This window comes from Schistocerca serialis, chromosome 7 (assembly GCF_023864345.2).
Source record: "Schistocerca serialis cubense isolate TAMUIC-IGC-003099 chromosome 7, iqSchSeri2.2, whole genome shotgun sequence".
Taxonomy (NCBI): domain Eukaryota; kingdom Metazoa; phylum Arthropoda; class Insecta; order Orthoptera; family Acrididae; genus Schistocerca; species Schistocerca serialis.
Window position 1 is genome coordinate 297,107,767 of NC_064644.1, and position 12,081 is coordinate 297,119,847.

Below are 12,081 nucleotides of genomic sequence, written 5' to 3' on the forward strand. Positions count from 1 at the left end.
TGGCCACGGTGCCAAAATGAAGTTGCAGTCATTGCAGTGAGTGGGCAAAGGCTCACAAAAGTCAGACAAAATCAAGCTGATGATGGTAGTTTATTTTTTACTGCAAAGGCATTCATTGTCCATAAGAAATTTGTACCCCCTGCTCAGATGGTAAACAAAGAAGTATACCAGGAAATGTTAGCAATCTGAGTGATACAAGATGCAGGAATTGTGGAAAATCCAGACTGGGTTATTGCATTATCACAAAGCACCAGCTCACGCCCACAACTTTTCTGGCAAAACATCAGATTACCTTTGTGCCCCACCCACCCTATTCCCCAGATGTAGCTCCAGTAGACATTTTCCCCATTTCCCAAACTTAAAGCCACATTAAAAGACTGTCACTTTGAAAGGTCAGAGCTTAAAAACAGAGTGATTAACAATGAAGATGTTATAAGGAATATTTCTTTTTTTTTCTGTATGTGGGCCACCTTGAGGAATTCTTCCAATTCTCACATTGTTCAAACTCATTTACACTATTTTGATGATCTAGACCCATGGTGAGGATGCTCTAACCTCACCCCTTCACAACCCCAACATCATCATCACCATATGTTTCATCCTGTCTTCCTCACCTCAGAAAATCATCTTCCTGGATGTTGATCTCAAACTTGATGGCTTTAGAAGAATATCTTTGGTCATCAGACTTAATTATCACTAACAATACCCTCACTTCAACATCAGCTGCCAACTCCTTATTGATGGTTTTGGGGAAAACATTATCCAGTGATCATCATAGGTAATTAGTTTTGGTATACTCAATATTTTACTGATACATGAGTAGACCGTTTCAATGTCATTACAGAGATAAAACAACTTCAGAAGAAAATTAAATAGATTATTTTTATTCTTTAAAACAACTGTAAAAAACTGATAACTTTATGAGCAACATGTACAAAATACAGCACAAAAAAGGAAAATAAGATTTCTCTATCAATATTTAACACGGCACTGATGTGACAAACATTCATAAATAAATTCTTTTAAAAAGTGATGGCACTTCATGGCACACTACAAAAGTAATAGTACATAAATGTACTTACATTAATGACAGCCATTTCTATACTCTGACGCCATCAGTATGAAAAATCTCTTCTAAGAAGATAGAAAAAACTATACAAAATACTACACTCTTTTATACATAATGACATAATTACTTCTTTAATGTAACAATGTGGCATTAAACAGTCAACAGTCTGTTAAACAGAGTCAATTGTGCGAAGATGGTACATTTCACAAGTATTTGTGCATTAATAACCAGCGTAGATATGACAGCTGTTTACTCAACAAGGCTTTTGGTGATATACACATGAAAGACTGACCAACAGCTTTTCAATCATAAAACAACAAGCTTTATTGTCATTCAGAGACACTACACAGAAGATTGACACATTACTACAGACACAAAAGGGAGCACACTATGATTAGCTGTTGGTCTGTCACACTCATTGGGATATTACTAATATACAACATTACAGCACTTAAATATTTCAAATCAGTATGCCTCAATTTCCAAAGAGTCTTGGATGGAAAGTAACATGCCCAACAGAACAAGTGGATTAATTTGTAAAAAATGTTTTGTGAAAGAAACAGATGCACCATGATACAGTGTCACAAACTGATTTTCATTCTAGCCATGTTACTCTATTGTTTCAAGGCAGGGAGGCTTGAGATTTACATAGTCAACCCTATGAAGCCAAGAAGAGCTTCTTCTATAAAGAAGCCTAGTACACAAGTCATAAATGTTACAGCTTTCCACATGTGTGGAATCAATGTGGCATGAATTTTTAAGAGTTGCACCAAGCTGAGAAACACTTAAAGGGCCACCATATGTAACCACTGCATTGGTATTGTCCATCTTCAGAGATCATAATTACAGCATATAGTTACTTTTGTTCTAGTTTATTAAGTTTACTCATCCCTTGCATTCATTACATCCAAAACAATAAAAGACGCCAGCTCATTTACTATTAAACAATAATCTGACTTCTTAACATGCAACATAATTACATCAGATATTCACCAGGTAAAAATTCTGCAAATCTGCACAGCTCCAGGAAAGAAGCTTCCTGGATTTCCATCTTAAGAGTGTTACATTTCAAGAATCAGTGATGCAATAGATGAGTGAACACGGGCATTTCACTCATTCTGCAATGTACGTGAAGTAACAAATTCCTAAGAAACAGATGTCAGTCACTATCTTGCAACAGATACTGATATGATGATTTCTGTTATCACAAGCTTCATGCACTGTAGTATGCATAAATATCTGCATATTTTACTAAGGTTTCTGAGTAAACTGTGACAGAACAGAAACTGTATGAAATACTGCTGCAATGGTATTTATCACACAAATAAGGATTGAAAGTACAAAACTTCTTGATTACTTCTAATGGTATGACAGCCGCCGCACTTTTAAAAAGTAAAATATTTTAAAATCTAGTTTTGAAGTCTGGCAGAGCTACCTCTGCATATGCAGGGGTCATAATTCAAAAGGACACCTCCTTCTTTCTTCTTCCATATGTTGCCGAGTGTGATTAAGTGCTTCTGTTTTCACAAAATCAATTGTCTTGTATACAGTTCCTGTGCAAACTGGTCGCTCAGGGGATCTTGGCAAATGAGCAGAATGCATACCACTTGTATCAGAATCTAGATCCAGATCCAGGTACTGTATCTCTGGCAACCGATGTCGCAATCGAGAAATCTGCAATGAAGATTCAATTGTTGACATTTAGCAGTTAATAGTAATTAGTACAAAAATAACACATTTTCAAGCAGTTAGCATCATTTGTTTTGCTGAAAGAGAAACCTATACAGGTCAACAGATGTTCAGTTTGGATTATTATCTATCTATCATCCCATCCCTGAAGTCCGACAGGCCTTACATTCATCCCAAAACCAAACACCTGAATCCATCTCCCTTGTCACACCAGCAAGCCCCCTGCATTCATACCTTTTACCTGCTTCCTGAACTCCATAAACCCAGTCCCACAGGTCTACCTGCTGGCTGTCCCTTTGTGTCTGGGTACAATGGTCCCACAGAAGAAATCACTGCCTCCATTGACCAACACCTCCAAACTATTGTCTGTAACCTCCCATTCTACATTCAAGACTTGCTCATTTTATTCACAGCCTTTCAACAGATCCTGTTCCATTACCTCCAGACTTCTTATTGATCACTGTGGATGTAATGCCCTTTTGTACCAATATCTCCCATACCCATAGCCTTGCAGCCATGGAACATTATCTTTCCCAACATCTTCCCGATACCAAACTCACCACCACAACAACCAACAGTACTTCCACTTTGACAGCTGCCACAGATCAGTGTCAAAATGTATTCATTACAGCCTCACCACCCATGAACGTTGTATGTACAGAGGACAACAGGAGTTGTCCAAATATACTGTTAGCATTACTAGAGCCTTCTTTGACAAGACAGTATCCTAACTTTTCATCCATAAAAAGATCTCCCATGCAACCTCCTCCCCTGACTTCAGTAAACCTGATAACCAGCCACTGACCAGCACTCCTCTGATTACCCAGTATCACGCTGGCCTTGAAAAGCTCAACAACATTCTTCATCAGGGCTTCAACTATGTCTCATCATACCCTGAGGGCATTCTACCTAACTCTTACCCACCTCACCCAATGTAGAGTTTCACTGCCCACCAAAACTACAGAAAATCCTTTTCTACCCCTATTCCAATCCTCTTCCCAATCCTGCTCACCATGGGCCATTTCCCTGTCATTAACCCAGCTGCAAGACCTGTCTCATACACCCAACCACCACCTACAACAGTCCAGTCACAGGCATTTCCTATCCTATTAAAAGGCATGGCCACACGTGAAAGCAGCTATGTTATCTATCAGCTATGCTGCAATTAGTGTGTAGCATTCTCTATGGGCATGACAAGTAACGAATGGTCTATTCCCATGAAAGGTCACCACCAAACTGTGGTGAATCACAAACTTGACCCTCCAGTTACCAGACATGCTGCAAATATATCAATTCAGACCTAATCCTCACGAGTGTTCGACAGATCATGCTCACCCTACACCCCAACTCACACCAAATGTACCACAGCATCAGTAACAGAGGTATAGGCAAGCACGTGAGTATGGTACTCTAGTTCCTGCAGAAGATCAAGAATTACAAAGCAAGTAGTAAACCACACCTTCAACGAATTATCTTCAAGATGCAAGCTGTACTGTTCATATCCCATACAGGAACTTCTAATGTCACATTAAATCAAAAAATTAACAATGCAGGCAAAGATAGATTGCTGTTTACAATAAAGAAGAGATGTCAAGTTTCAGATAGGCACAATTAAAAGACACTTACACAAAGCTTTCAGCCACAGTCTTCATCAGCAAAAGAAAAACAGAGAAACACACAGGCAAGCACACCTCATGCACACATGACCACCAACTCCAACAAATCAAAAAAGAATTCTGGCCCGAGCTACCAGAGTTGGTGGTCATGTGGAGTACAGAGATTTCATGCGTATACTAAATGGTTATCCATGAATTCTCTGTGATACAATAAGTTTTCTGTGTCACTGATGAAATTTAGTTCTTTAGCACGACATGTCTAAACTGACTAACACAGTTAAATAAAAAAATGGTATCTCTGCCTGTGATCAAGTTACAGGAAGATTCCTTGGAGCCAAGTACATAACAATTATCAGTTGTTGCACCTGTCACTTATACATCTTAGACATATTTCTATTAGTCACTAAGTGCACAAATTTATGAACCAATGCATTGTTCAGCATACTGTCTCCTGGAAGTCCTATCATAAAGGTCGATTGACTCAGCTTGATCAGTCATTAGTTTACAATATGACTTTGGAGAGAGAGTTTGTGCATGTAGTGAGTAATAGACAAATGCTGTAAGAAAGTTCTTGTACAACATAAATACTTCAGAATTAAAGGAGATTACTCACTGAAAAGCACAGGCACTGAGATGTTGATAGGCATGCACACACACACACACACACACACACACACACACACACACACACACACACACACACACAAAAAAAAAAAAACCCTTGCTAGGCACCTTCAGATGATAACTTCATGTCGCCTTCAGTGTGTGCTGCATCCCACTGGACATTACAATTGCATCAGCCCCTCCCGCACCTCATTTGTAGTTGGCAAACCCACCACCCAACCTTCCTCTGATTCGCTAGCCACCCACCCTCAGTCCCTCTCCTTGCCTCCCAACTCGTCGTCCCTTTTCCCACCCCACCCCACAATATCCCAAACACAACCCGCCCACTTGCTGAAAAACAGCATTGGCACTGTTAATCTAGCAGGCACCATGTAGAAGCATAGGCATATGTGTGTTTTTTTACTCTAACTTGTCAAAAGATAACTCCAAAAGCTAGCAAGTTTTCTTTCTTTTAAGCGAGCCTATCGACAACTCATCACTTCTCCTTTCGGTGTGTTGTCTCCTTTAATCCTACAGTACTTATTTAACACAAAAATGTATAAGATAATAGATACTATTTAAGTGACAGATGCAGCGAAGGGCAATTATGTATTTGGTGCCTTTAACTGATGTAATGGTATTCATCACTTGAAGCTGTTCACTTGAAAATAACTGCTTGTCCCTAACTACATGTTACAGCAGCTTATGGTGATTTTGTGATACTGTTTCTTTGATAATGGACAGCTGATCTTATATCAGTGGTGATGTGAAGAAATAAAAGATTTTATACCAGCCAGTAGAAATCTCACAAGGGGAGACACGACACTGGGATTACAGATTTACTTCAAACTTTTTACACCTTTAGTAGGCCATTAAACCAACATAATGTGCAACAATATGGGAATTGTGGGTCTGCCTTGATGCAAAGCTCTTTGTTGTTTGTTTTACTTATTTATCCTCCAAACTAGTTTAAGCAACAAATATCGCCATCATCAGTGGGTTCTTTAAATCTAAAACACGCAGAAAATAGCGTAGTTATACAAACATTGTAACATGTTATTACATTTTTACTCTTTGTTTTCTTTTGAAGTAAAGTTCCTGCAGATAATTTCATACTACCTTATTTATTCTACGCTATAGAATGTTTTTAAGAATTGTTGTCGCTGTTTGTGGCTATTTTCTGTGCTTTTTCTGTTGCCGCCTTTCTTAGCATACATCATGTCATCTGCAACTGTGTGAGCAGCTGTTGGTAAAAAAATACTACAATGTGAACTTACGTATGTCAGCATTATTCACTTGGGGTTGCGGTACAGTTTTGGTGTGTACTAGGCTGTTACTTAGTTTAGCGTGTACTCACGTTCCATGGACAGAGAGCAACTAATTTCATACACAGAAAAGCAAAACCTTCACATTTTGTTTATGATCCAAAACATTACGCCACCTTATTGTTCATGCGTAACATATCGCATGTTGTGAGAAGGCTATTAAAGCTGTAGTGGGAGTTCTGTCGACTTCTGTTCCTTATTTATATCTCTGTGTGTGATTAGTGATGGGAAAGTGGTTCGTGTGTGTGTGTGTGTGTGTGTGTGTGTGTGTGTGTGTGTGTCTCACGCTTTCTGTTCTGTGTCCTGGGTCAGTTCTCTGAGAGCAGTAAAGAGAGTGTTTTCTTGATGTGGTGTGCTCTGCTGTGTTGTCTGTGTGTTCTGCCTCTGGGTTTTCACATCCTTTAGTTGTGCTCTTGAGTGCGTGGCCACTATTTCATGTTTCACTTTTAACTTGTTAATAAGTTTGTTTATGATGTCTGTTTTGTAGTTGTTCCGAACAGCAATTTGTTTGAATATATTTAGTTCCTATGTGTATTTTCTGGTTTAAGAGGTGTTCTGTTTATCCTGTGGGGCATGTGTGTGAAACTGGCATATTTATGCACTGTCAGGTGGTTGGATGAGCTATGGGTAATAGTGTTTGTGGTTGTGGGTTTTCTGTAGATGGAAAATTCATATTGTTGGTTGTTTCTTGTGATTGTAAGATGCAATAAATTTAGTTTCTTGTTTTCCCATATTTCCAATGTGAAGCGGATTTGTGGGTATACTGTGTTGATGTTACAGTGCAACTATTCTATCCTTTTTTTGTGGAAGGGAAAAACATTATAAACAAAAACATAACACTTTGCAGGAACAGAAGTAGTCATAACTCCCGCTACAGCTTTTTTAGTCTTCTCACAATATGCGTCTCACAAACAGCAAAATGACGTAATGTTTTGGATCATAAGCAAAGTGAGAAAGTTTTGCTTTTCTGTGTATAGAATTAGCTGCATACTGTCTATCGAATGTGAATACATGACAAACTAAATAACAGACTAGTACACACCAAAACTGTATCCACAACAATACTGCCAAGTGTTTAATGCTGACATGTGTAAGTTCACCTTGTAATATTTGTTTACCAACAGCCACTTGCACAGCTGATGTATGCTAAGAAAAATGGCGACAGAAAAAGCACAGAAAATATGCCACAAACAGCGACAACCGTTCTTAAAAACATCCCATTAAATACAATAAATAAGGTAGTATGGAAGTATCCACAGAAACTATATTTCAAAAAACAAACAGTAAAAATGTAATAATGTGTTACAATGTTTGTATAACTATGCTATTTTCTGCATGTTTTAATTTAAAGAACCTACTGATGATGGCGATATTTGTTGCTGAAACTAGTTTGGGGAATAAATATACAAAACAAACAACGAATTGCTTTGCATCAAGACAAGCTCACAATTTCAATATTGTTGTTTCTCTATGCAAACACAGACCAAATGGAACAGTTCCAAGATAAAGTTATTGTTTCTACACCATGCCAGGCATTTTTAGTGAAGCACTTCAACAAACTTAAAAAAACGAAGATGAAATTACATCAAACAAACAAGAACCTCAAGTACACCAAAATCTGCTCAGCCAAAAACATCATTCCTAATTATATTAAAATTAATGTAAACAACATGTCACCTGCAGGACATGCTTGGTAAACAAACAACTGAAAGAGCCTGGCTGAAAAAAGAATTTGCTCTCTATACTCATAAAAGCAAGAACTTTAAGTCAGCTTATACAAATTATACCTAGAATTAGCAAACCAAATCACCAGCTCCTCAACACTGGATAATGTAATGGAAAGAGTACATCACCACCCGCAGTCAATAATACAAAAGAAATGGCAGGAACAGGAACAGAAATTAAATAAACTCATGAACAAAAACAGCTCTAAAACCGAGACATACAAAACACACATTCCATGAAAGCTTGATTAATTTTACTGATGTAACACTCACAAAATAACAGCAGCTACTTGAGAAAGGTGCCAAATACAATCTGAACATCTACATAATAATACCCACATAATAATTAAGATATTTGAATGGTGCGAAAAATGGCAGTTGATCCTAAATAACGAAAAGTGTGAGGTCATCCACATGAGTGCTAAAAGGAACTCAAACTTCAGTTACACGATAAATCAGTCTAATCTAAAAGCCGTAAATTCAACTAAATACCTAGGTATTACAATTACAAACAACTTAAATTGGAAGGAACACATAGAAAATGTCGTGGGGAAGGCTAACCAAAGACTGCAGGACACTTAGAAAATGTAAGAGACCTACTAAGGAGACTGCCTACACTATGCTTGTCCATCCTCTTCTAGAATACTGCTGCACGGTGTGGGATCCTTACCAGATAGGACTGACGGAGTACATTGAGAAAGTTTGAATACAGTAGCACGTTTTGTATTATCGCGAAATATGGGATAGAATGTTACAGAAATGATACAAGATTTGGGCTGGACATCATTAAAAGAAAGGCGGTTTTCGTTGTGACTGAATCTTCTCATGAAATTCCAATCACCAACTTTCTCCTCCGAATGCGAAAATATTTGGTTGACACCAACCTACATAGGGAGGGACGATCAAGATAAAATAAGGGAAATCAGAGCTTGTACAGGAAGATACAGATGTTCATTCTTTCCGCACGCTATACGAGATTGGAATAACAGAGAATTGTGAAGGTGGTTTGATGAACCCTCTGCCAGGCACTTAAATGTGATTTGCAGAGTAACCATGTAGATGGACAAACACAAAAAGGCTAGAAGAGCTGCACTGTAACATCAACACAGTACACCCACAAATCCACTTCACAATGGAAATAGAGAAAAAGAAGAAACTAAATTTATTGTATCTTACAATCACAAGAAACAACCAACAATATGAATTTTCCATCTACAGAAAACCCACAACCAAAAGCACTATTACCCATAGCTCATCCAACCACCCATCACTGCATAAATATGCCAGATTCACACATTCGCTCCACAGGATAAGCAGAAACCTCAAACAGTAAACTACATGCAGGAACTAAATATATTCAAATAAATTGCTGTTGGAAAAAAAAAAACTACAAAACGGACATCATAACCAAACTCAAGAACAAGGTAAAGATGAAACGTAAAAATAGTGGCCACCAACTCAAGAGCACAATCAAAGGATCTAAAAACCCAGAGGCAGAAGGCACAGACAACGTAGCAGTCCACATCCAATCACGAAAAATAGACAGATGGTACATACTAACTCTGGTACCGAATGCCACGGGTTTCAAATCCGTGCCAGACGGCATGGAACTCTGTCACCACTAGAGGTCTCTGCAGCAGTCGCACTGTAAGCCGTGGCTATGCGTGCTCCTGGCCCCGAGTCTAACATGAGGGCACCACTGGAGCACATGGTCCAGGCAGTCAATAGTGACATACCTGTTGAGTATTTATGTGGCTGCCTCTCACTCAGGAAGTCAGTCTGGTATTCACATTGAGTTGGTTGATATCTCTCTTACAGACATCGTGTTTATGTTGCATTTGCTTACTTCCCGTTTACGAGTGGACATTGTTTCGATTTCGTGAGGCTCTCTCTTGTGACCCCATTACTTAATACTTTGTTGTTGATTTTGGTGTCTTGTTCGGTCATCTGTTGTCATGCTTGTCCTTCCATTCCCATTCTTCCACCTTGTTTGTTCGTGAGCCACTCCTGTTCGGTCCCACTACGTTTTTGTTAGTGCCCACCCCGCGACCATTCCTGTCACGGTTATAACACTAACGTACAATAACAAAATATCACATAGAATTGGAAACACCTCGAAAAAGCAAGGGATCCCAGTAACATTCAGAACAAACAACACAGTTAAAAAACGAGAAAGACCATACAAAGAAACCTCAGACACATCCAGCAATGCTGGAATATATCAGCTCACATGTAACTCCTGTCAAGCCCAATACATACGACAAGCAAGCAGAAATTTCTGAATGAGCTACACAGAGCACATGAGAGCTCTGAAGCGTGACAGCACACACTCAACTTTCGCAGAACACCTAATGGACAAAAACTGTAACTCCACGAATATCAAAAACGATCTACACATTCTGAAACACAGCAACAGTCTATACCGATAACTGAAAATAGAAGAATATTACTACATACAAAAGGCTGTACTAGGAGGGAAAAATGCAATAAATGAAAACACAGCACTTTGCAACAACACACTGTCACTCTAAATGAACTGACCAAGGACAAAGAACAGACAGCACACACACGCAAAAGAACCACTTCCCCATCACTCCTAGAGACAAATAATGAACAGAAGTCGTCAGAACTCACACTACAGCTTTCATAGCATTCTCAAAACATGCGATACATTTTTCGCAACACACACAAACAGCAAGATGGTGTAATGTTTTGGATCATAAACAAAGTGTGAAAGTTTTGCTTTTCTGTGTGTAGAATTAGCTGCACACTGTCCATCAAATGTGAGTACACAACAAACTAAGTAACAGCCTTGCACACACTATAGCTGTATCTACAACACTACCACAACCCCAAGCGTACAACGCTGACATATGTAAGTTCACCTTGTAGTATTTGTTAACAAACAGACGCTCACAAAGCTGCAGATGAGATGATGTACGTTAAGAAAAACGGTGACAGAAAAAGCACAGAAAATATGCCGCAAACAGTGACAACAATTCTAAAAAACATGCCATAATGTACAATAAATAAGGTAGTAAGAAAGTACTGACAGAAACTATATTTCAAAAAATGAACAGCAAAAATGTAATAATGTGTTACAGTGTTTGCATAACATAAATTGAAATTTTCTGCATGTTTTACATTTAAAGAACCCACTGAGGATGGTGATATTTGTTGCTGGGGAATAAATAAGAAAAACAAACAACAAAGTGCTTTGCATCAAGGTGGACTCACAATTCCCATGCTGTTGTTTGTCATGCAAACAGGGACCAAATGAAGAGTTCCAAGATGAAGTTATTGTAATAATGTGCAAGTAATAAGGTGCGCTACCCTGGAAATTCCAAGAAAATTGCAAGAGAAGTTATACACATCTATTATGTGGTTTACGTATTCATGCGTAAGGACCAGGTGTTCAAGTTCCCATTGGTCAAGTGATTAAAATTGGTGCTTCTTAAGATGAACATGTATGAGGCGAAGGTGCAACTCCTGCTCAGACTTAGTTACTAATCTACTTCTTTATCATTGGTCATATTATTTAATTTATATGACATTTGAGAGGCAATATAATGACAAAAATAAACATATACATTTTCATGAAGTTGTAGGGAATTTCATATGCTATTTGACTATTTATTATTTGTAATTAAATTTTCTAGGACGAGGGAGAGGCTTGGAAAGCCTAAGTCAAACCTCGATATATAATGAAGCAAATGACATTATTCAAAATCAATAATACAGCGAGTCATAGTGCGCTACACCACAAAAGCAATGTACAATTACTTGTCAGATGTGCTCTCGACATCACACATTGCAGGATGGTATTTATCATACAGACATGGAAACCATAAATTGAAACTTCATGCAAATAAACATAGTTTTTTTTTTTTCTTCATTTATTACCTCTCAAATGTCGTATAAATTAAATAACATGACCAGTGATGGAAACAAATAGATTCATAATTAAGACTGAGAGGGAGTTGAACCTTCACCTCATACACATTCATCTTACGAAGCTCCAACACTAATCACTTTACCAGAATGAGCTCTTAACA

General features: G+C 38.2%; 1 protein-coding gene across 4 annotated transcripts in view; it reads right to left on the bottom strand.

The window, feature by feature from the left end:
• Nucleotides 1-864: 864 nt before the first annotated feature.
• LOC126412460 (protein daughter of sevenless) overlaps nucleotides 865-12,081 on the bottom strand; it is a 251,031-nt gene continuing 239,814 nt past the window's right edge. For all 4 annotated transcript variants that reach the window (XM_050082071.1, XM_050082069.1, XM_050082070.1 and 1 more), the window contains one exon: nucleotides 865-2,743. In XM_050082071.1, coding sequence (XP_049938028.1) covers nucleotides 2,522-2,743 — 222 coding nt within the window. In that variant the 3' untranslated portion in view covers nucleotides 865-2,521. The remainder of the gene's footprint in view (nucleotides 2,744-12,081) is intronic.